Source organism: Pongo abelii, chromosome 10, assembly GCF_028885655.2.
Source record: "Pongo abelii isolate AG06213 chromosome 10, NHGRI_mPonAbe1-v2.0_pri, whole genome shotgun sequence".
Lineage (NCBI taxonomy): Eukaryota > Metazoa > Chordata > Mammalia > Primates > Hominidae > Pongo > Pongo abelii.
In genome coordinates, this window is record NC_071995.2 from 54,222,956 (window position 1) to 54,248,090 (window position 25,135).

General features: G+C 47.7%; 2 protein-coding genes and 1 long non-coding RNA gene across 14 annotated transcripts; 1 reads left to right on the forward strand and 2 right to left on the reverse strand.

Annotated features, from left to right (window-relative positions):
- Positions 1-714: 714 nt before the first annotated feature.
- On the reverse strand, positions 715-6,675 carry CNPY2 (canopy FGF signaling regulator 2). The gene is made up of 6 exons (XM_009247903.3): positions 6,143-6,675; positions 5,454-5,566; positions 5,175-5,290; positions 1,501-1,704; positions 1,248-1,344; positions 715-882 (listed from the first exon to the last, which is right to left on the reverse strand). Exons 2-6 carry the CDS (start codon positions 5,539-5,541, stop codon positions 839-841), a joined length of 549 nt encoding a protein of 182 aa, XP_009246178.1. The 5' UTR covers positions 5,542-5,566; positions 6,143-6,675; the 3' UTR covers positions 715-838.
- On the forward strand, positions 2,711-10,138 carry LOC129049133 (uncharacterized). The gene is made up of 2 exons (XR_008511954.2): positions 2,711-2,799; positions 4,853-10,138. It is a non-coding gene; the product is annotated as an uncharacterized LOC129049133 (long non-coding RNA).
- Positions 7,259-24,028, reverse strand: PAN2 (poly(A) specific ribonuclease subunit PAN2). 12 transcript variants are annotated; one of them, XM_054527308.2, is made up of 27 exons: positions 23,874-24,016; positions 23,499-23,673; positions 22,825-23,220; positions 18,818-18,987; positions 18,584-18,704; positions 18,341-18,418; positions 17,696-17,963; positions 16,949-17,291; positions 16,646-16,742; positions 15,668-15,787; positions 15,342-15,461; positions 14,920-15,048; positions 14,626-14,825; positions 14,381-14,514; positions 14,139-14,245; positions 13,832-13,930; positions 13,643-13,716; positions 13,394-13,541; positions 12,947-13,090; positions 12,755-12,814; positions 12,409-12,499; positions 10,194-10,351; positions 9,951-10,094; positions 9,638-9,817; positions 9,418-9,511; positions 8,557-8,754; positions 7,259-7,964 (listed from the first exon to the last, which is right to left on the reverse strand). In XM_054527308.2, exons 3-27 carry the CDS (start codon positions 23,104-23,106, stop codon positions 7,930-7,932), a joined length of 3,594 nt encoding a protein of 1,197 aa, XP_054383283.1. In that variant the 5' UTR covers positions 23,107-23,220; positions 23,499-23,673; positions 23,874-24,016; the 3' UTR covers positions 7,259-7,929. The 12 variants fall into 12 exon arrangements, with proteins under 12 accessions (XP_054383283.1, XP_054383281.1, XP_054383279.1 ...); XM_054527306.2 differs by having other exon boundaries at positions 14,381-14,517; XM_054527304.2 differs by having other exon boundaries at positions 9,608-9,817; positions 14,381-14,517.
- Positions 24,029-25,135: the final 1,107 nt, after the last annotated feature.

The window sequence follows — 25,135 nt, forward strand, 5'->3', positions numbered from 1 at the left end:
AAAAAGAAAAAAAGAATTTTCCAAAAGAAGGTATCCTTTAGGTTTTCATCCCTATGCCCCAGTCTGGAATCTCTACACACAGAAGTGTGGACAGACTTATAGTCCAGATTGACAATGGCTAGTGATAGAGATAAGAAAGATATACTTTATTGTTGCCACTGGCATCAAATTTAAAAGCTTAGGCTGGCAAGCAAGGCCTCTCATTAAACAACCTTCCTTACCTCATCTGTCCCTATCCGATAAAGCCCTTACTTTTCAGCTGAGTTGGTCACATCCATTTTCCCCTTCCTGTCTCTGTTCTTGCTGGTCCCTCCATCTGGATGGACAGGGAAGGAAGAATAATGAATGTCCGTTATTTCCTTCAAGACCAAGCCCTGTCTTACTTTATGTTTCAACAGCCATGAACACAAGGGATTTCTAGAATGCTACACTACCATACACTTATGTTCCCCTGCTTACTCATGGAGGTTCCTCTATTCTCCACAATTAGACCCTAAAGACGTGGTATTGAGTGGGCACTGACTGAAAGCTTATCTAGTTTATGAGTGGAGTGGAATCTCAGAAGGTAGAAGAATTAAAGGTTCAGGCCTCTCCTACCTTTATCCTGTATCTATCCCAAAACTCTTCTTTCTCCTCCCATTATCTTTCCTGTCTATAACTCCTTATCTTCAAGCTTAATGTAAGGGCAATTCTGGGCATGAAAAGACAACACAGTTTGTACTTTTGGTTTCATATTTTTTCAGTTCATTTCAGTAAAAACATAATATATAAAAGGCATTGCCACCATTTTCCCCTCCTGGGGGTGATCCATCAAGCCAGTGTGGGCTGCTCCAGTGGTTCATAGCTCATCATGCGATATGTGCAGGGCATGGTCACAAAGATCTGCAAATGGCAAACAATTTAAAGGAAAATGCCATTCTCATACTGATATATGCCAGTATCAAGAAAATTTCCCAGACCAAGCTGACACAAACACACACCAACCACCATTCTGCAGAATATATGCTTATAAATGATAAAACATCCCCACTGCCCTCTCATCACCTGTATCTCAGGGTCAAGGAGACACAAATTCTGAAAGCTGACAGAAAATGTGGAGGAACACCCCAAGTCCCTAAGCCAAGGGAAATGGAAGACAGCTCTTGACCTAATACCAGAGGTTTCTGGGATGGGGGTGTATGGGTGAGTTAGGGAATGTCAGGTTCCACAGAGCTACTAGAACAGGAGATAAAGTGGGGGCAGCTTACCTGTTCGCTTACTGCAAAGTTTGTCTTTAACATTGTCAGCCTCTCGGGAAAAGAATTCAATGAGTTCATCCTCGTATTCCTCCACAATGCTCTCACACTGCCAACCCAAGGGAGAAATGGGTGACACAGGGCAATAAGAGGCCTCTTGCCTTCACTTCCAAAGAGGAGGACAAGGATATCAGCCTAACTTTCTAATTGGTTCTCCAACAACCCCTTAATGTCCAAGAACCAGCTACCGATTCCCATAGCTCACCGCAAACTTGAGGGTGCCGCTGATATCTGAGTCGATTCGGATGCCTTGTAGGTCCAGTTCATTGGATTCTCCATTCCGGCCCACTACACGTACGTAGTTCTTGCGATGGGTGGAAGGATCAATCTGTTCCCCATACTCCTTCATCCGGTCACATATCTCCTCCAGCAGCTCTGTGAGGTGGGCCTCTGAGCGGGCATAAGGCACCTAGAAATGTCCTCAGCCTTGGGTCACTCTCTTCTACCTCTGTACATTAGTAATTTATATCCTTACTTTTCTTTCCAAATCTAGCTCCAACAACCTATTCTAAAAGGCTTTCCCTAATTGATTTTAATTTTTAATTAGTTTTTTTTTTTTTTTTTGAGATGGGATTTTGCTCTTGTTGCCCAGGCTGGAGTGCATTGGCGCGATCTCGGCTCATTGCAACCTCTGCCTCCTGGGTTCAAGTGATTCTCCTGCCTCAGCCTCCTGAGTAGCTGGGACTACAGGCATGCACCACCACACCCGGCTAACTTCTGTATTTTTAGTAGAGATGGGGTTTCTCCATGTTGGTCAGGCTGGTCTCAATCTCCAGACCTCAGGTGATCCGCCTGCCTCGGCATCCCAGAGTGCTGGGATTACAGACATGAGCCACTGTGCCTGACCTAGTGTGGTTTTTATTTATTTTATTTTATTTATTTATTTGTTTTTTTGAGATGGAGTCTCACTCTTTCGCCCAGGCTGGACTGCAGTGGCGCTATCTCAGCTCACTGCAAGCTCCGCCTCCCGGGTTCACACCATTCCCCTGCCTCAGCCTCCCGAGTAGCTGGGACTACAGGCACCCGCCACCACGCCCAGCTAATTTTTTGTTTTTTTTAGTAGAGACAGGGTTTCACCGTGCTAGCCAGGATGGTCTCGATCTCCTGACCTCGTGATCCGCCCACCTCGGCCTCCCCAAGTGCTGGGATTACAGGCATGAGCCACCGCGCCCAGCCTGGTTTTAAATTAGTATGGTTTACTTGATAGTAAACCATAAGTTTACTATGGTTATTTCAAAGTACTTTTTTTTTTTGAGACAGACCTTACTCCGTTGCCCAGGCTGGAGTGCAGTGGTGTGATGACTGAGGCTCATTACAGCTTGGATCTCCCAGGCTCAGGTGATCCTCCCACCTCAGCCTCACACAGGTGCACACCACCATACCCAGCTACTTTTTTGTATTTTTTTTGTAGAGATGGGGTCTTGCCATGTTGCCCAGGCTGGTCTTGAACTCCTGCGCTCAAGTGATCTGCCTGCCTTGGCCTCCCAGAGTGCTGGGATTACAGGTATGAGCCACTGTACTTGGAAGTAGTTTCAAATATATGATTTTATTTTACCTCATTGTACAATTCTTTTTTTTTTTTTTTTTTCTTTTTGAGACAGAGTTTCACTCTTGTTGCCCAGGCTAGAGTGCAATGGCGCGATCTCGGCTCACCACAACCTCCACCTCCCGGGTTCAAGTGATTCTCCTGCCTCAGCTTCCCGAGTAGTTGGGGTTACAGGCATGTGCCACCACGCCCAGCTAATTTTGTATTTTTAGTAGAGACGGGGTTTCTCCATGTTGGTCAGGCTGGTCTCAAACTCCCGACTTCAGGTAATCCGCCCGCCTCAGCCTCCCAAAGTGCTGGGATTACAGGCATGAGCCACCGTGCCCGGCACCTCATTGTACAATTCTAAGAAACAAGACAGTTAACATTAGCTCCAAGTTATAAACAGAATTTTTTGATTAACCTGATCAACTTATACTTCTAATTTCTATAGATGAAGATAATTTTTTTTTAAATTATACTTTAAGTTCTGGGATACATGTGCAGAACGTGCAGGTTTGTTGCATAGGTATACATGTGCCATGGTGGTTTGCTGCACCCATCAACCGGTCATCTACATTAGGTATTTCTCCTAATGCTATCCCTCCCCTAGTCCCCCACACCCCAACAGGACCTGATGTGTGATGTTCCCCTCCCTGTGTCCATGTGTTCATTAATATTTTATTTTTGGCCGGGCGTGGTGGCTCACGCCTGTAATCCCAGCACTTTGGGAGGCCGAGGAGGGTGGCTTACCTGAGGTCAGGAGTTCAAGACCATCCTGACCAACATGGAGAAACCCTGTCTCTACTAAAAATACAAAATTAGCCAGGTGTGGTGGTGCATGCCTGTAATCCCAGCTACTCGGGAGGCTGAGGCAGGAGAATCGCTTGAACCCGGGAGGCAGAGGTTGCCGTGAGCCGAGATTGCGTCATTGCACCCTAGCCTGGGTAACAAGCGTGAAACTCCATCTCAAAAAAAAATAATAATAATAATTTTGTTTACATTGAAACTAATATCCTCAGTAAGCACAGTATTAAAGAGGTAGTGTAGGCTCTGTGAATAACAGCTATTAAAGTACCATAATCTTTTTTCTTTTCTTTTTTTTTTTGAGACGGAGTCTCGCTCTGTCACCCAGGCTAGAGTGCAGTGGTGCCATCTCAGCTCACTGCAAGCTCTGCCTCCCGGGTTCACGCCATTCTTTTGCCTCAGCCTTCTGAGTAGCTGGGACTACAGGCACCCACCACCACGCCTGGCTAATTTTTTGTATTTTTAATAGAGACGGGGTTTCACCGTATTAGCCAGGATGGTTTCGATCTCCTGACCTTGTGATCCGCCCGCCTCAGCCTCTCAAAGTGCTGGCATTACAGGCGTAAGCCACCGCGCCCGGCCTTTTTTTTTTTTTCCAAGACAGAGTTTTGCTCTTGTCAACCAGACTGGAGTGCAGTGGTGTGATCTTGGCTCACTGCAACTTCCGCCTCCTGGGTTCAAGTGATTCTCCTGCCTCAGCCTCCTGAGTAGCTGGGACTATAGGCATGCACCACCGCGCCTGGCTACTTTTTTGTATTTTTAGTAGAGACGGAGTTTCACCATGTTGGCCAGGCTGGTCTCGAACTTCTAACCTCAGGTGATCCGCCTGCCTTGACCTCCCAAAGTGCTGGGTTTTGGGTTTTTTTTGAGACAGGGTCTTGCTGTGTTTCCCAGGCTGGAGTGCAGTGGCACGATCACGGCTTACTACAGCCTTGACCTCCTGGGCTCAAGTGATCCTCTAGGCTCAAGTGATCCTCCCACCTCAGCCTTCCAAGTAGCTGTCACTACAGGCACATGCCACCATGCACTGCTAACTTTTGCATTTTTTTGTAGAGTTGGTGTTTTTCCATGATGCCCAGGCTAGCACTGTAATCTTAACGTTGCCTTATATATTGCTTATTAGATACATCTTTGTGTACATGTGTGTTGTTTTCGACTAAAATTTCCTAATTATGAGGATAAGACCTTTTATTCTTATTTCTGTTTTTTCATTTTTTATTTTTAGCTCCGACTCAGATTTTGAACGGATGTTTATATGTATACCACAGTGCTACATTAAAAACGAGTCATGTGGATGTGGAGAAGGGTGCTGATCAGGACTCCCTGTTTGCTACAAATTCTACAGCAGAAACAAAGTATTAAGGTTTGCAGCCAGGAAGCAAGTGCATGGGGAATAAGCCTGCAGCTTCTTCCAAATGAGACAGAGCCAAATCTTTTTTCTGAGTGTGTTTTCTTCATTTCTATTAAACCAAGGTCCTTTTTAAGCAGTCGAATTTTCATCCAAAGCCAGAGTGAGCTACTTTGTTTGGGGGAACAGTAACAGTTACCTCCACTACTGACTGGCTGCCATCTGGATTGATCCGGAAAGATCCCATCTGAATGGTCTTCTTGGGGTCCACCTGGGCAATTTCCCATTCTAGTTCATCCACCAGAGCCCTGCATGCTGGTGGAAGAGGAGAGAATGAGAGCAGGGGACAGGGTAGGGGGTAGGGTGTGAGGAGAATGGGATCAACCCAGGATTTCCATTCATCCTTCTCCCAGGCCTTGGATCTCACGCCCTCCCAAGGCTCTGCTTCCTCCACTTCTTTTTCCCGTTGTGCCTTTACCTCCACAGTGGAGATCCTGGCTCCTCCGAGCCCAGGCGGTTCCCAGCAGGGCCCCCAGAAGCAGGGCCAGCCAACCCCAGCCTTTCATCTTTAGCGTAATGGGGTCGCTCCACCTGGGTTTGTGTGGGAATAAAACATAAGTGTGAGGAGCCGACTCCATTTTTCCCTGACCCCCCCACTCCTCACCCCAAGGCTTTCAAAGGCCTCACTGGGACTCTGGCTCTACTTTCCAGGAAATGGCCGGGACACAAAGGGGCTTCTCTGTTCCAGCGCTTGAGGGCTCTGATTCCCCCAGGGTGGTGGGTGGGAGCGCGAGCTCAGGACTTGCGGCTCAGCCCGACTCTACGTGGATACGTGAGGCCCTGGGTGTTGGTACTTTAGCACTGCATGCCTAGGGTTCACGGGGCTTTGTGGCAGCTACAGGAGGTAAGTTGGCGATTACGTGAGGACTACAGGCACTAGGGAACTGCCGGCAGGGAGCCCTCAGTCAGGCCAGGAGGCCAGCGAGGAGAGCAATAACTAGGGCCCATTTGGATCCTGCACCGAAGATTCCTGCGTCGCCACCTCCAGCCCGTAAGTGATTATCCGTACGCACACCAGCCCCCTTTCTAAGGACTCCGCCATTGCTTTCGCTTCAGTCCATCCCCAACCCTCAGCGCCCAGCGCCTCGCCGCCCGCATCCGTCCCACCTCTGCTCCCAGGGCCGCCGCCGTGGCCCAAGCGCTGGAAGACCGCTGGATTCTCACTTTGGCCCCAGTGGCTCCCGAAACTACACCTGGCTGCAGGGAGCAGGGCTGTCCGGGATTCTCCAGAGCGCTTCGCCGCCTGCCACACACGGGGTGTCCCGGTGACCGCCCGACCCAGCTCCCCTGGCGCTAACTGGTACCTAAGCAGGGCTCCAGCGTGCTGCGGTGCGAGCCCCAATCAGACACCGACCCCAAACCCGCCCCTCCAAACTCTCGCGTGAACAGGCAGCTTAGGAGAGGCTCCCGGACAGCAAGGACCCCGGTCAATCGCCGAAGGACCCAGACTTGCGTGGCGAACGGCTCCACGTGACCACCAGGGGTCAGCCGTAGAATAGGAGTGGCCTTAAGCGACGACAGAGCCCGGGCGTGCTGTATGGGAGCGGCTAGTCGTGCGCGTGAGCCAGCCCAGGTGGGCTAGGACCTTCAAAATGGTGCGCTGCCGGCCAGCGAGCAGCCCAGGTTTCAATACACAGGAAACTACATCTCCCAGGAAGCACGGCAGCACCAGACCCATCTTTGTGAGCAATTACAGGTCTCAAGCTATCCTGGGACCTGTAGTTTGTCGGCTTACACAATTAACGGAAACCATACTGTACATCTTCAGTCTGACTTAGGGTACTGGGCAGCTATAGCAAAGACCCAGCATTGCCCAGAAAAGGCATAAATTATACCCTTTTTTTTTTTCCTTTTTTTGAGACAGAGTCTCGCCCTATCGCCCAGGCTGGCATACAGTGGCGTGATCTCGGCTCACTGCAACCTCTGCCTCCCGGGTTGGAGCAATTCTCTGCCTCAGCTAGGGTTACAGTCGCCATCCACCACTCCCGGCTAATTTTTGTATTTTTAGTAGAGACGGGGTTTCACCATCTTGGTCAGGCTGGTCTTGAACTCCTGACCTCGTGATCCACCCACCTCGACCTCCCAAAGTGCTGGGATTACAGAAGTGAGCCACCGCGCCCGGCCTAATTATACCCTTTCATATCCATAACTTTGGATTCCGGACCTTTACCTTCAAAGGAGAGGAAGACTGAAGCCAGAGAACTCACACTAGCAGTTCTCTAATGAGATAAATGGCAAACAATATTTTATTTTTATTTTATAAAACATGCAGTTTACAACAAATTTTTAAAAAATGGAACAAAACTTGGGACAGGAGAGTGGGATGGAAAACAGATGCTTCTCAGCCATCAGCAGGAATAAATGAAGCCGGCAGCCAAGCTTTGTCCAGGATCCAAAGGCCCTTTTGGCAATGGTATTGGCAACACTGGTTTGCTTGGGCCACCAACACTACTTGCTGGCCCCTCCAGGTATCCCTGAAGCAGTTGGTGACTTGTGCTAAGTCTTGAACTACTGTGGTATCCTCTGTCACTGTCCAGGACTTCAATCCCTAGCCAGCTAGGAACTTACAGTTATGGTTCCAGAAGCTTCTCTGCCTGGATATTAGTCACCCAGGATATTAAGAATACCAATTACCTTCCATCTGGGTCAATTCTAGACTCCATGTCTGTACCACTGTTTTGCAAAGAATGAAGAAGGAATGAATCTGGCTCCTAGAACCTTTGCAACAATTCTGCAGTGTTCCAGTTCAATTAATAGCACCATCTGTGACCCTAGACCCTGAGCACGTCCAGTACTGGAAGTGGACAAGGTATAGCCAATTTAGGAAGCCATCTCCCAGTTCTGGGGCTATAGAACAGTAAAGGGAGAGGGTAGTGGTTCTTTGGGAAGGGTAGTCAGAGCGCCAGCACTGAGGAGAAGACAGCTGCATCTGTCAGAGACAAAACCAAAAGCGTGATTCAAGCTGAGTGGAGAAAAAGCATCTTCTCATACTTCCTATGAAGGAAAAATGCAAGAGAAAAAAGGGCACGGACCTTCCCTGAACATTTTAGACTTGGGCAAGAGGAAGTTATAGTTAATGGAGAGTTTCGATAAAATGTATTTTACTGAATGTTAGGAGGATGAAGTGCTTTGTAAACTGTTAAGTGCTATTCTCCATATGTGCAATCAAAATCCATCCAATTGGGGGCGCCAGGCTCATGCCTGTAATCCCAGCACTTTGTGAGCCCAAGGTGGGTGGATCGCTTTAGCCCAGGAGTTTAAGACCAGCCTGGGCAACATGGCAAAATCCCGTTTCTACAAAAAGTACAAAAATTAGCTGGGTGTGGTGGTGTGTGCCTGTTGTCCCAGGTACTTGGGAGGCTGAGGTGGGAGAATCACTTGAGCCCAGGAAGTCGAGGCTGCAGTGAGCTGTAATCACGCTACTGCACTTCAGCCTGGGTGACAGAGTGAGACCCTGTCACAAACAAACAAAATACAAAATCCACCCAGTCCAGTTTCCCTTGTCCCATCCCAGGTCTTACTCTTGGGACTTGTTTGGCCCTCAGGCTCAGGCACCTTCCAGTCCATCTTTCTGCCCTTCTCATAAAGACCCTTGAGCACCTTGTGGAAAGACTCAGGCTCAGTGCCATTTTTGCTTAGCTCCAGATACTTTCGGTAGAGCTGAAGGGCTGTGCGGGCATCCTCAATACTGTCATGGGTTTCCCCTTGAATCTTCAGGTCTGGGGTAAGTAAAGGTGGAATAGTTTGGGACCCAGCAAAGGGAGGTAGGAACATGTCTCCCCACTCCTACCTGACTCTAGAAAACTAAAAAGCCTGAATGCCCTTAAGGAAAATTGTCAAACATCTTCTTCAGTGCACAGAAGGGATATTGAAATTAATTAAATCCATTAGTAACTGTCACCACTAACTGAGGGTCTCCCTTACTCCCACTTTGTCCTCTAACACTTTTCCTACTTTTTCTTTTCCCCCCATGCTTTTATTTTTTATATTTAAATTTTATTTTAGATTTGGGGTACATGTGCATGTTTGTTACATGGGTGTATCATGTACTGGTGGGGACTGGGCTTCTGGTATCCCTAATATGCAAATAGTGAACTATGCACCCAATACGTAATTTTCAACCCTCACCCCTCACCCACCACCCCGACTTTTAGAGTCCCCAATGTCTATTATTTCCATCCTTATGTCCATAGGTACTCATTGTTTAGTTCCAGCTTATAAGTGAGAATATGTGGTATTTGATTTTCTGTTTCTGAGTTAGTTCACTTGGTATGATGGCCCACAGCTCCATCAATGTTGCTGCAAAGGACATGATTTCTTTTTTTTTAAATGGCTGCTTCTGCTATTAATATAGCAGGGGCCTACAAGGCAGAGCAACTCACCCAGAAAGTACCAAGCAAGGAATCGCAGGGAAATCATTCGTTTTCGGGGCATATGGAACAGGTAGACAGTGTCAAGGACTTGGTCCTTGGGCACCTGGCAAGGATAAAAAGGGTGGAGACTTAAGGTAGGGGACCTATAATTCCCCATTCTCTAAAGGCACAATGTATACCCTGAGGGGCCCACTCTCACAAGAAGACTCTTAAAAGAGCCCTGCCAAACCATCAGGTTGATGACCCGGAAGTCCTTCTGCAGGCCATGACCCACAAACTTGACTCCAATGTCAATGAGAAAACGAAGCTTTAAGTAGGTAGACTTGAGAGTTGTTAGGTGCTTGGAGGAAATTTTGGCATCGAGGTCACCAGGCTTTATACCCGAGTATTGAGTCAAGTAATCCACCACCTAAGAATAGAGAAAAGGACAAGTCTTTTTCAGGAAGTGAGATGGAGTTTTCCCCTATCACTCTTCCCTGGGTTCTTGAGCACTGTAAATATGCACCAGGGTGTGCCTCACTTGCATCTCCATATCCTAATACCTGCTCCTGGGTAGAGATGTAGTCATCAATGAAGGGGATACCCTCATTGGGTCCCTGGCCCCGAACACAGGTAATCCTGGCTACTGACATCTGGCTTGGTTTAATGGTAGACTTGGTACCATCACTGCGTAACTCTGCTTCCTCCTACATGAGAAGAGTTAATAAAGAAATCAGAGAAATGCTTACAACTCCTAATATCCTCAGAGTTCTCTTCCAATGCCCCATCCCTTTGGTCTTGGTTACCTCATTAAGGGTGACAAACTCAGCATCCAGACCCACCAGGTCCCCAATCTGTGGCATCTCATTCAGCATCAGTGGAATAAAGGTAGTATGTGTTTTCCGCTGCTTCCGTGCCAGCGAGGCTTCAGCCAGCAAGACACTTGCCTCAATAGGGTTCTTGACTAGAAGGGAGAATGCAGAGGACACAGAGCTTGGATAGGGAAGTGACTAGGGGAGAGAAGCCCAGTGTGGCTGATCATAGACTCTGGGTCTTCACTGTGATCCCTCAGTAATCAAAGCACGTGAGAAAAAAGATCATGTCCGATAAATGGGACAGGTACACAGAGCAGGTCACATCACAAAATTATCAACAAACATGCTGAGAAAAAAACCAGAAAAGACCACAGAGAAGAAAGAATAAGATTTTCACTTGGACCTTAGTTTACAGAATCCAGAAAAAGGTTACAGAGAAACTATGGTTTAAAGGTACTAAATAGGTACTTAATAAGGAGCTTATAGCCGGGCGCGGTGGCTAATGCCTGTAATCCCAGCACTTTGGGAGGCCGAGGCGGGTGGATCACCTGAGGTCAGGAGTTTGAGACCAGCCTGCCCAACATGGTGAAACCCCGTCTCTACTAATTAGACAAAAAAAAAAAATTAGCCGGGCGTGGTGGCACATGCCTGTAATCCCAGCTACTTGGAAGGCTGAGGCAGGGGAATCGCTTGAACCCGGGAGGCAGAGGTCGCAGTGAGCCGAGATCACGCCATTGCACTCCAGCCTGGGCAACAAGAGCGAAACTCTGTCTCAAAAAAAAAGAATAATTAGATGTAGCATCATAACCTAAGCCATTCTGATCAAACATCCCCCCCATCTCATTTCCACTCCATTCTCAAGATTTACAGCTGCTTTTTTTTTTTTTTTTAAAGACAGGGTCTCAGGCTGGGCACCGTGGCTTACACCTGTAAACCCAGCACTTTGGAAGGCCAAGGAGGGCGGATCACAAGGTCAGGAGTTCAAGACCAACCTGGCCAACATGGTGAAACCCTGTCTCTACTAAAAATACAAAAAATTAGCCGGACATGGTGGCAGGCGCCTGTAGTCCCAGCTACTCGGGAGGCTGAGGCAGGAGAATTGCTTGAACCCGGGAGGTGGAGGTCGCAGTGAGCCGAAATTGTGCCATTGCACTCCAGCCTGGGCGACAAGAGTGAAACTCTGTCCAAAAAAAAAAAAAAAGCAGTCTCATCCTGTTTCCCAGGTTGGAGTACACTGGTGCAATCATGGCTCACTCACTGCAGCCTTGACCTCCTGGGCTCAAGTGATCCTCCCACCTCAGCTTCTCCAATAGCTGGGACCACAAGTATATGCCACCACACTCAGCTAAATTTTTTTTTTTTTTTTTTTGAGACAGGGTTTCACTCCCATCACCCAGGCTGGAGTGTAATGATGCAATCTCGACTCACTGAAACCTCCGACTCCCAGGCTGAAGTGATTCTCCTGCCTCAGCCTCCCAAGTAGCTGGGACAACAGGAGCACATCACCACACCCAGCTACTTTTTGTATTTTTTGTAGAGACAGGGTTTCACGATGTTGCCCAGACTGGTTTCGAACTCTTGAGCTCAAGTGATCTGCCCGCCTCAGCCTCCCAAAATGCTGGGATTACAGGCCATAAGCCACTGTGCCTGGCCTACACTAGGCTAACTAAAAAAAAAAAGAAGAAAATTTTTTTTTAGGCTGGGTGTGGTTGCTCACGCCTGTAATCCCAGCACTTTGGGAGGCCAAGGTGGGCAGATCATAAGGTCAGGAGTTCGAGACCAGCCTGACCAACATGGTGAAACCCTGTCTCTACTAAAAATACAAAAAAATTAGCCGGGCATGGTGGTGGGCATCTGTAATCCCAGCTACTCAGGAAGCTGAGGCAGGAGAATCGCTTGAACCCAGGAGGCAGAATTTGCAGTGAGCCGAGATTGCGCCATTGCACTCCAGCCTGGGTGACAGAGCAAGACTCCATCTCAAAAAAAAAAAAAAAATTTTTTTTTTCAAAGAGATGGGATCTTGCCATGTTGCTCAGGCTGGATTTCGCACTTCTAAATTTAAGGTCTGATAAGCAGGAATCTCTAGTATCTCCAGAAATATTAACACTGGTTACCAATCCTAAGTACTTGCAAGCAATGTCCCAGATTTCATCCTGAAGCCCAGTCTAAACTGTCCACACACTTGGGTCTACTATGTAGCACTTACTGTTCAGGTTGTATCTGGAATTGAGATTCCGTTTGACATAATAAAGGATTGCAGGTACTTTCCAATTCATGTCAAACTGCACAGCTTCATGCTATAGAAGAGAAAAAGCACTTATGGCTAATGTATATCACCCTTTTCCTTTTCCCCACTTCAGACGGAGGCAAGGATTCAGGTGCTAGTTGTTTTTTTTTTTTTCAGGTGCTATTTTTAAGTGCTAATGGTTTTTATTCCTGAGGATTCCTTCCTCTCTCCCTGTTGAATCTGCCTGGCATTCTATAGAGCCCTAAAGATATGGATGCTAGGAAAAGGGGAAATGAAAGAAGAAACAGAACATGTTGCAACTAACCTTATCAATAGGTTCAATAAGAAAGTCATTGAACAGATACCACTGCTGGTGAGTAACGCCCTATGGAAATACAAAGAAAGCCTGTGGCGATACAAAGTGATGGCTGGACCACTCTGTCTCAGACTCAAGGACAGATCTGGGACTCACTGTGGCCATCCCAGAAGTGTTCCTGCCCTCTACAACGTCACTCACCTCCTTGCGCTGGTGGTAGGTCTCTCCAACTTTGATGTGAGCCACCAGGCTGCCCCCTGTGCGTGAGTCCAGGATGTGTACCACAGTAGCCATCAGGTCATACACACAGACACCATGCTCCTCCTCTGCCCTGGCTGGGCCCCACTGTGAGGGGGGTACCCAGGCTGCTAAGCTAAGTTTAAGGATGGGGAAGGGAGGGGAATGGGGACAGAGGACAGGGAGTTGGGGGTATAGGGGATGGGGGACCAGGGTGGGTTATCTCCATCCTAGCCCATCTAGGACCCCAACACTGAACTAAGTGACTGTGGAAAATCCCCTAACAGGTAAATACTACGCCTTATTCTCTTCCTTTTCCCTCTGCTAAGTTTCACCTTCCCCTGCCCTCCTTTACCTTCTGCCCCACCTTCTCTCCCTTATTCCCTTTCCTCTTCCCGGTTTTTCAACAACCTGCATCTCATCCCCATCAGTCCAATTGCAAACATCCAGCCCTTTGTTTTTGGTCATCTTCATGCGAATGGAGAAAGGAAGCCAGACGTTCTTCAACTCCTCAATGGAGGGACACACCAGCACACCCTCTGGACTCCCTAGTTCCTTCCTATCAGGTCAGAAGAATTGGAAATTTGTTCCGAAAGAGATCTTGACAAGAGGAACCACTGGGCAATTCAATCCTTTGACAACTCCCAAGACAGCACCCACCAATCAGCCAAAGCAAATTCCTTGTTCTTGGAGACTTCCCCACTGTGTTTCTTTACTGCCATCTTGAAGGCAACCTGAACACAGAAGAAAAACATCCAGTTCTTCAGGAATGTAATCATATATGGAGGTCAGAAGGGGGATAAAATGAAAAATTATTCTGGAAGCCCTGTTTCTAGTCTGAGTCCTTACCTCAGCCTGCATTCTCCAGAAATCAGCCTCTTTTGAGCTGTTCACCTCACAATTGATGACAAGAATATCTGGCAGATGGCGGATGTTGCGGGTCTGAATCTGAGAGGAAGAAACAAACAAGGAATGGCAGGGAATGTACAGGAAAAGGAGTCTGGACAGGGACCTGAGTCTGCATCCTCAAACTGGGATTCTTCACTCCACCAGAGATCCCAGGATGGCAGTGCTGACAGAGCCAGCCACACATGGGATGGTGGTTGAATCTCCATGGCAGGACCAGGACTCTAGTCCAGCCCAACAGTCCACTCACCGTGGGCTGGTACTTTTCACAGGTGTCACACCAGGCCTGTGTATTCTGGTCCAGGCAGATGCTTCGCTTCAGCACCTGAGCAAAGTCATAGTTCTTCCCAGTTTTATCTGAGGGAAAATTAGATGCTTTACTCCTGGTTCTCCCCTCTACCCACAGTTAGTCCCCAACACCCTCTCCCTGATATTACAGGACATTTTGGGGAGCCTTCCCAACTGAGCTGCAGGGTACACCACTTCTGCTACCATCAGGGTAGGAGAGTGTGAAAAGCAGGGTGGATGAGGCGCGCACGGTCTCACTGCCACAGCGGCAGAGGCTGCAGTTCTCCATCTCACAGCTGAAGAGCTGCCCAATAACAGAGTCCCCCGATGAGCAAAAGCTGCTAAGAGTGGAGAGAATGGTATATGCACATTGAGGAAGTTAGGAGACCTTTTAAATCACAGAGGGGCCTGTCATGATGGCTTTAACTATTTCTATCCTGATTTCATACCTGCCTCCAGCACCTCGATAAGCCTGTGGTACTTCCAGCTCCTGCATATCTTGATGCAGTTGAGTGAGAATGAAGCGATTCCACCTCTGAATGAGCCTGGCCAGATTGCCCTTGCCTGAGGCCTCATCTGAGTCAGCCAGGATCAGACCAAGGGCTGAGGCCTCAGGAATAGTACGGAATGCCCGAAGAAAATTATTGCCCTGGAAATTTGTTGGTGGAAAGGGGTTATTTTGTCTTTTGTGTCCACCTTCCTTCCCCTTCCATTTTAAGTGTCTCAGGTCTCCAAGTACTGACCTGGCAAGGGTCACCACGAGAGAGGTCCAACATGTGAAACAGGAAGCCCAGCTCACATGCCAGACAGAACTCCTTCTGGCAAAGGTGGTTTTGAATTAGACAGCGTACAGGCTCCAGGAAATAGAGCACCTAGAAGGAAAAGTGGGAGAACTAATGTAGGAAACTGGCCTGGGGGTGAGGAGAAATATAGAGGTTAAGTGAGCTGGTGGAAAATACACAGCAGGAGTCCACCGAAGCAGTGAGTCCACCAAACCAGTGGAGTTCAGAGGAGACTTGAAAGTTGTAGAGGCAAGAAATAATTGTAGAGGAGACCATGGTAAAGGGAACATGGCTGAGGAGACCTGGAAAGAGCAGGGTCGAGAGCCATAAGGAAGAAGAAAAGCAGTAGGCACGTTCAAGTTATAGGAATACCCAACCCTTACCTGGATCATGCAGTTACAGTAAGCGTTGGGAATGTGGGGCTCTAATCCAGCAAACAAGGTCTTATTGTAGTGTTTGAAGTCAAAGTCCTCCAGCCCTAGCTTGGAATATTTGATGGTCACCTAAGGCAGAAATTGTCTGAGCAAGACAAGGATATTCTCGGAGTCCCCAGATCTTTCCAGTAGCCACAGCCTTTCCTAGAACCTTCCTCCTGGGTCCAGGGTGGTAGGTGAAGGCCTCCTGACTGAGTCCTTCAATCCTTTCTCATATGACTTCCTTCCCAGGGTACCCTTCCCCACATCCCACAGGCCCTGATGTCCCCCAGCACCTTGCGGTATTTCTTAGAAACCATGTGGAGATGTGGTTCCTCTTCTCGTCCTACTGGTGACTCAGTGACCTGGCTGAAGCTGTCAAATTCACTGTCTGACTCCTTGAGTCTGTAAGGTATCTAGGGATTTTAGGAAGAGGTAACCTTGTTTGATGTCTTGTCATCTTTGGCTTCACACTCATTTATCCCAACATTGAAACAGCCACCAAGTCCTGAACCTTCTATATTCATAGCATTCTCAGCATCCACTGCTTCCTTTCTATTTCCACTGCCATCACTCTGCTTCAGCATAGATGGACAACTGTGATGGCGTCCACACTGGTCTCCCTATATTCACTCTGTCCAGCACACTACTACCAAATTAACCCTTGCAGAATGCTGCTTTCTGTGTATTACTTCCTCTATTATACACTGGTGTTCAAAGCTTCACAATCTGGCCACTTCTAACTTTAATCGCTCACTACATCCCAATATGAACAGCTACTCCGGCCAGACTGGTATACTCATATAGTCCCCCGCAGATATGTGTTTTGCATTTATGCCTCTTGAGACCTTTACTAACGCTCTTCTCTCATCTTGGATATTCTCCTCTGTTACTATCTACTTAACTGATATCCCACCTTTCCAGCTTAATACCCAGCTCTTTCATTACACCTTCCTTGGTCACTTTAGCCTGGAATAACATTTTTCCTCCAAACAGCTCTGGCACTAAATGCTTATGACATTCCTTCAGCATTTAACAACAGAACGTAATTTCTGATATGGCTATGTCTTCTCTTCACCAACCAAATACTAAGTTTCCTAACAGCAAGGACCCTAGCTTCTCTATCTTTGAATCCTCCCTAACACCTAGCATAGTTCCATCAATTTGGTTGGTTACCAACAGGATCTAAAAACAAAAGAAAGACTAGTAAAGGAAAAAGATAGGAGAAACTTCAGTGGGCCGGGGTGGGGGCTGACCCTCCACTCTGAACACACCTGATTGCGCAGCCTGGTGCGGGGATTGGGTGCATAGCCAATGAAGCCCACCTTCTTCATGGTGCGCAGAATCTCTGCATCCACAGGTGGTGCTCGCCTACAATCCAGTATAGTTCTAGGACTTAAAGAGTTGTGGTGTACACCGGTCCACTCCCAATCCCCAAGGGTCCAGAGAAAAAGAAAATACTGAAGGTAGACAAAAATCAGGAAAGTAGTAGAATAATAACAGGGCTAGCAGAGAATTCTGGTATCTTGGCCCTTTCCCTGTCCCTCCCGCCTTTTGGCCCAGAGGTAGGGTACAACCTGGGAGCTGGAGCAGAGTTGGCAGCAGGCCAATCAGAGAGAAGTGTGTCAGTGGTGAGTGGGACAGGGATGAGGGAAAGAGGCAGCAGGTCCTGGCTCCAGTCCAGAGGAGGCAGTGAGTCCACGAGACACGGCAAAGCAAACTCAGTCTCACGGGAGTAGGGGTTGAAGGAAGGCTCTGGGGAATCAGTCCAGAGGTGCACACAGCCCTCAGAATCCCCAAAGGCCAGAGCCTGCTTGCTGGCTGACACATCAAATGTCATTAGCAGAGGCCCCACAGGATTCACATGAAAGATATCTGCTGGGTTGGCCAGGCCTGTGGGTTCACAGAATTGGCACTGCCCTACAAAGGAGGAAGAAACCCATTGAGCCCTAGAAAGTGAAAGGGAGCCATATTATTATGCCCTTCCTATCCTCTTCCCCTGATTTCAGGACAAGATGGGCCCCAAATCCATGCCTAGAGACAGAATGCCACCTGGTGCCTTCCATAAACCACAGATGGTTCGCTACTCAGCAAAGAGCAATTCTACAGTTATTTTGCCTACTTTATCTTTACCTTTTTCCATGTTCCTCGCATTCAAGAAAATAAAAGCTCTAATCTCTGGCCAAACCCAAGTAAAACCTTGGGACCCTGATGAAAGGTCACTTCTTTCCCCAACAAAGAGGTTTCAGGATGAGTACTCCTTCGGGTTCTAGCTCTCCTTTGCTCATCGATCCCTCCTACCCAATCCCATATGCCCTTCATACCTGACTGAGAGATGATAGCAAGACGAGAAGTATATGTAGGAATGAAGCGCAAGAAGGCAGGATCCACATGTACTTGAAGTGGTGTGATGGCACGCATCATGCGCAAATCATACACCTTGAGGAAACGGTCGCAGGCCAGGCCAGTGAGGCGGCTGGAGAAGCCACAGGCAGCTAGCAGGTTGCCATGCACATCAAAGTCTGACAGACTTCCTGAGAAGGCATCAAACTCATGTTCTACCTTAAAAGTACGGAGGTCTCTCAGGGAAACCTAAAAAAAAAAAAAAAAAAAAAAAAAATTCAGTTATCTGCAAATTCTATTATCAGGAAAAATACCTGCCACCTACCTAACCCAGTGGGGTCCCTACCAAAGGAACTAGGGCTTTAGAACAGGGAAACTTAAAGCACAGAAAAGGCAAATAGAGAAGCCCAGAGCCAGAAGGGGCTTCAGGGAGACTTCATTATCATAGAAAACATCAAGCTGCAAAATAATCTCATAGTAGAACATCACTGAGTAGTAAGTGAATTCACTCCACTCATCCCTCATCTCCAATCCAACTACACCCCAGAGTTAAGGGAAAGCAGATCCCAATCAAGTATCTAGTGAAACAGGGCCCTGCAGTGGGAGGAGAAATGGAACTTGGCCACCTTGCCAGACGTGTGGCCGCAGAAGAAGAAGCGATTTGTCTGTCTCATGATGGTGACTCCAGGCGTCTCTACTGCATACTGGAGAGGGAAGCAGGAAAAACCAGTGAGAAGAATGATTTTTCCCACAGACCAAGGGAACAGAAAGGTTACACCCACATCTCAGGCACATTACCAGCCCAAGCATACCCTGCCCCCGCAACAACCTCAGACCCCACATAGGTCTTTCTTGCCCCAGGCTTGTACCTTCTGAGTCTCCTGGACAGTGTTAAGATCAATCTCTACTATGTGATTCTGCAGCCCACCAACGAGTAGAGTGCTGCTGTCAGTCAGTAGGAGACTGTGCATATCTTCATTCTCATCCAGCCTGGTGGGGAGAGGAAAGGCTAAGGGGTCCAGGCCTTACAAGCTGTCAATCCCTTAGCCTTCCCACCCTATGAAGCATCCTCGTTCCCAGTCCAGATCTGAGAAGCCACTTACAGGTAATCAAATATAATGAGGCCCCCACGGGCCATATACTTGAGGTTGTTCTTGGTGAGAAAAAGGATACCATTCTCCAGGCTCTGGATCTGCCGAATATCATCACTGCCATTGACTTGAAAGGATGAGTAGCGCTCCAAGGCTGGGCCAAAAAATGAAGTGGCATGGCCCTATAGAGGACAAAGACAACAGAGACACTTAGAGTGGAGGGGCAAGGGCCATCCTACGGCCAGGTCAGGGACTGAACATGGCTCAGCTTTGATCCTTTCTTGCTTGGCCTTTGTGACTAGGAGCAACTGAGGCAAAAGGCTAGGAACCAGTCAATCTTAGTGATAAAGACACTGATAATACTGTCTTGTTTGTTTAATGTGTTACACAGCATTTTTGTAAACTCTACCTCATTTTGTCCTCACAATGACCCTGCTGAATATGTAATGGCTCACTTGGTTAGAACAGTATATAGAAGGTCAGGGACATGGTCCAATTCTCTACTGGTCAGCTGGCTTTCTTATGTTTCACATCTGGGAGGATGTGCATAAAGTTATATGCAAATACTATATCATTTTCTATAAGGGATTTAGGCATCCTTGAATTTTGGTATCTGGTATCTTTAGATCTTGGAACCAATTCCACATGGATACCAAGAAGATGATGGTAACTACTAAACCTCCTTAAATATCCCATCATAACCTCAAACTCATGACATCCTAAATTAAATTCATCATTTTTATTTCTATTTTTCTTACTGTATTCTCTATGGTACCAAGATCTACCTAGCTGACCAAGCCATATATCTGATAATCAAGTCCTATTTTTTTCCTAACCACTAGATAACCAAGGATTTTAAAAATTTTTTATTTATGTATTTATTTTTTGAGATGGAGTTTCACTCTTGTTGCCCAGGCTGGAATGCAATGGCACGATCTCAGCTCACTGCAACCTCTGCCTCCCAGGTTCAAGCAATTCTCCTGCCTCAGCCTCCCAAATAGCCAGGATTACAGGCATGCACCACCACACCTAGCTAATTTTTTGCATTTTTAGTAGAAAGGGGGTTTCACCATGTTGGCCAGGCTGGTTTCGAACTCCTGACCTCAGGTGATCCACCTGCCTCGGCCTCCCAAAATGCTGGGATTACGGGCATGAGTCACCGCACCTGGCCTATTTTGCTTCCTAAATATTTCCCAAATCTGAGGCTGGGTGCTGTGGCTCACGCTGTAATCCCAGCACTTTGGGAGGCTGAGGCAGGTGGATCACTTGAGGCCAGGAATTTGACACCAGCCTGGCCAACATGGTGAAACCTCATCTCTACTAAAAATACAAAAATTAGCTGGGCACGGTGGCACACACCTGTAGTCCCAGCTACTCAGGAGGCTGAGGCAGGAGGATTACTTTAACCTGGGAGGCAGAGGTTGCAGTGAGCTGAGATGGCACCACTTCACTCCAACCTTGGCAACAGAGTGAGAGTCCATCTAAAAAAAAAAAAAAAGCCCTTCAGTGGCCTTAAGGTTCAAGTCCAAGGTCAAGCTCTTTTAACATAGCATATGAAGTTCTCTAGAATGTTCCTTCCCCAGATATCTGCATGGCTCCTTCCCTCCCTTCTAGAGGGCCTAGAATAGTAAAGGAGAGGCACAAGGATGAGTTAGAGGCATGGAGCTCTGCCTCTTTGTTCCCCTTTTTGGTGCTGCATCCAAGTCTCTATTCAAATGTTACTTTATCAGAGAGAACTCCTGACCAACTATCTAAAGTAGCAACATTGTTTCTAAAAGAGCCATTAGGAAAAAAGATTAAAATTAAAACAAAACACTACAAAACCAAACAAAATAGCAACACTTCCCACCCTTCATTACCTCAACCCCCTTACTCAACTGTACTTTTCTTTTAAGAGATGGGGTCTTGCTATGTTGCCCAGGCTGGTCTTGAACTCTTAGGCTCAAGCAACCCTCCCACCTTGGCTTATCAAAGTGCCGGGATTACAGGTACCACTGTGCCTGGCCTCACTGTATTTTTCTTTTTCTTTTTTTTTGAGATGGAGTCTTGCTCTGTCACCCAGGCAGGAGTGCAGTGGTGTGATCTCAGCTCACTGCAACCTCTGCGTCCCAGGTTCAAGCAATTCTCCTGCCTCAGCCTCCCAAGTAGCTGGGATTATAGGCGCCCACCACCACACCCAGCTAATTTTTATATTTTCAGTAGAGACGGGGTTTTACCATGTTGGCCAGGTTGGTCTTGAACTCCTGACCTCAGGTGATCTGCCTGCTTTAGCCTCCCAAAGTGCTGGGATTACAGGTGTGAGTCACCATGCCCAGCCAGTATTTTTCTTAACAGTACTAATCAACACCTGATGTATTGTAATGTTTTTCTGTTTACTGCTTATTCCAAACCTAGACCTTAGAGCAAGGTCTGACACCTAGTATGTGGCTCAAAAAAACACTGGTTGAATGAATAAATGTCTACCTCTTCCAGTCCGGTAAATCCTAATTGCTTGTAGTTCCTGAATTTTGTACTCATCAAGCTTTGTAGTATCTTGGGAATCTTTGTTTATCCTATGCTAAGACAGCCTTTTCCCATCTTTTTCACCTGACTTCTACTCATGTTGCAAGACTCAGTTCAAGGGTTACTTCCTCCTTGATGCCCTGTCTGACTATTCTCCATCCTGTCCAGCATCCAGTACAGATTTTCACACTGGCGCTCAGTACCATGAAATTATCTGTTTTTGTATATGTTTTTTACCTCACTGTCCTGTAAACTCCTTGAGGGCAAGGATTATGTTTTATTTAGCTTTATTCACAGTGCCTAGCATAGCAGTAGACACTGCCTATTAAACTGAATGAATAACACACACAAAAATTCATCCCTTCTAATGGAAAAACAATTCATGACCTAAGAAGTCAATCAGTAAATGAAGGACCGTATTTCTTTTTTTTTTGAGACAGAGTCTCGCTCTGTCACCCAGGCTGGAGTGCAGTGGCGCGATCTCGGCTCACTGCAACCTCTGCCTCCCAGGTTCAAGCGATTCTCCTGCTTCAGCCTTCCGAGTAGCTGGGACTACAGGCACCTGCCACCATGCCCGGCTAATTTTTTGTATTTTTGGTAGAGACAGGGTTTCACCATGTTAGCCTGGATGGTCTCGATCTCCTGACCTCGTGATCCGCCTGCCTCAGCCTCCCAAAGTGCTGGGATTACAGGTGTGAGCCACCGGTCCCGGCCGGACAGCACAGTATTTCTTACAAAGTCTTTGGGCACCATAGCATATTGGCAATACGGGTACAGATTTTAAAAAATTAAGATTGATAACTGCTCTGAGAGAGATTAAAATCAGCCAGAGAAGACAAAATGATTCAATGTAAGATATGCAGAATCATTCATTAAATATTCTATAATAATAAAAATAGAAAACAGAGGTGGGGCAATAGCAATTGAGATTAGATTTGGATGGCTACAGACTAAGCGATGGGTACAACTATCAAGATAAATCAAAACACTGGATGGGCAATTGTGACAAAAGTGGGATGCTGGCCAGGCGCCGTGGCTCACACCTGTAACCCCAGCACTTTGGCAGCCCTATGCAGGAGGACCATTTGAGCTCAGGAGTTTGAGACAAGCCTGGGCAACATAGTAAGACTAAAAATTTTTTTAAAAATCAGCTGGTCTTGGTTGCGCATGCCTGTAGTCCCAGCTACTTGAGAGGCTAAAGTGGGAGGATTGTGTGAGCCCAGGAGGTTGAGGCTGCAGTGAGCCATGATCACATTATCCCATTGCAGTCTAGCCTAGGCGACAGAGCAAGACCCTGTCTCAAAAAAAAAAGAAAAAAAAAATGGGATGCCTCCTGAGAAATATGTCATTTATTCCTAGATCCTAGATTCTCCCTTTATCCCTCCAACCAGACCCAGCTGTCTCATCACTACAACTCCTCGGTACTGGCTATCTGCAAAGCACCTTCCTTGGGTTAAGACCAGATAAAGACCTTCAACATCTTTCAACCCTCACAAAGGGGTACAGTTAGGGCTTACCCCGTGGCTCCCCACCCACAGCATCTCCTCGTGCAAGTCAAAGTGGGAGACGGAAACAGGTACACCCACTTCAGCCACCACGCTGTGCAATTCAGAGTAGACACCTTCCATTATGTGCACTGATTCCTGGACGGGAAGAGCCTCCAAGGCCACTCCCTCTGGGTCCAGCTCCACATTCTGTAGCAGACTTGGGTTCAGGTGGGCATCCAGGACAGGGTCCAGGGCAGAATGCATGGCTGGGGCATACTCTGCCAGTCCAGGGTCCAGACCCTCAAAGTTCATGATGACGATGGCAGCTTACACCTGTGTCACACCCTCCCTTACCACAGTCCCTTTAGATGCCTGACCCAACCTTCAGCAAGACAGCATCGATGGGCCTAGAATGGACATCCTGGCCTGTAAGGGGAAAGAGGTTGCTGAGTCAAGGGTAGGCCCAGGTACTGGTACTTAGGGTCTTCTAGGTTATGCGGGCAGGAGGGAGATGAGGCAGGCATGAGGGATGAGACTGCCAGCCAAAGGATGAAGCAGGCGGGGGAGGGATGGGCAGTGGGGGTGGAGGTGGTAGAACTGTTGTCCCTATCTCTCCTCCGCTAGGCCCTCTGTACTCTCCACCACCCCATTATCTAACCTAATCCTTGACTTCCCTTCTTTCTCACTTCGGACTGCTCACTTGCCTTGTTCAGCCCTGAATCATCAGGGGAAGGGAGCGAGAATTGCGGGGGTTGGAGTTAGGTAGAGGGATCTAAGGTGCTTTCTCCCAGAATCGGGGGTGAAGACGGGTGGGTTGGACGGTGGGGAGAACGAGAAGTCAGTTTCCTAGAATCCTCTCCAATAGCTACCCAGGATTCTCTAGAGGAAAACAATAATGGCCAGTTACCCACAATTGGGGCGGGGGCAGGGGAAGGTGATGGAAACGGCTAGTTACCCAGAATTCTCTGGGGGAACCAGAGAAATCGGTTATCTAGAATTCTCCCACGGCAGCGGTGAGGAGGGGGATAGGGCAAGGGTCAGATGTGTTCCTGGGATGCTTACGGGGAATGGGTCATTACCAGGATTTCTCCATGGCGGATATTTTGGAGCGCGTGGAATTAGAACGAGTAGGGGGAGCGCAAGCGCTGTCAGCTCCGCGGGAAATTCCAGTTTCCCCAGTTCTCCCCCACGCCTAGGGCTCAACCTAACCTCTACGGCGCTAAGGACCGGGCTCCGAGGCGCGCCTTCCAATCAAGAAGGGCTCGGGGCATATTTAAGCCAATCAGAAAGGCTCCGGGCGCATCTAAGCCAATCAGAAGGAGCGAGGTACGGCGACTCCAGGAGAGAACGTGTGACGCACGCGCCGGAAAAAGAGGTTACGGGGCGCCGCTGGGACAAACGCAACCAGACGCCGGACTTGTTGGGTGGCGTTAAAAAGTAACTCTGTATTTAGTCTTTTTGAACAAAATTACGTCTAGGTTTGAAAACCAAACTTTTATGCTTTCTATAACTTTAGGAACTCCAAAATGAGGGACACCCAAGGCAAAGCACTAGGAGTCGCTGTTGGGTATTCCCAGCGGGGCTTAGTCTACCTCCTCTTCCTGCGGTGCTCTAGTGAGCCACTCCACCACCTCTGACCCTGTTGCCCCCGAAACTCGCTGGCATTTCCTATTATTTCTAGATATGGGAGAGAAAAAAAGGAAGCGGGAGCCGGACTCCTGACACAGTCCAAGTGGCTGCATCTTCTACAGGCATCCATCTGAAACTCCCATCCGTGATTGTTCCCTCCCCAGAGACCCCGGTAACATTCCCGGGTAACAGGATACCCTTGGTTATCAAATTCCCCTAGCTCTTGAGGCTGGCTGGACGTTATCCCTCAGAGGGGGATGAGCATGGCAAATTGGGACTTTTGTTATTCTGAAGGATTCGTGGGTCCTGTGAACTCTAATTGCTTTGAAATGGGTCTAGGTTGTGAGATGTCTCAGAGCACTTTAGCTCAGCTGTTATTACTGTTTCTAAAGGCCACATAAAGGGACTCTGATGGGAGACATTCCTCATGGAGGATTCAGTTCTATAACATTTCTCTCAATAAAGGCTGGTAAATAGACCTTCATTAAAGGAACCAAGAATTTAAATTTCTAGGACTCAGAGGGGTGGGGTCCTATATCCAGTCAGAGGTCCTAGAGCCTAGACCAAGAGAAAAACACAGATGGTCTCTCAAACTGATTTGATCTGACTTCGCAGGTCATTAGATATAGAATCTCCGAAAAAGGTGGATGCTGAGAGACACAGACAGTTCCTACACTTTAAGAAATCTCCATCTTGAGGTCTCAAATTGAGA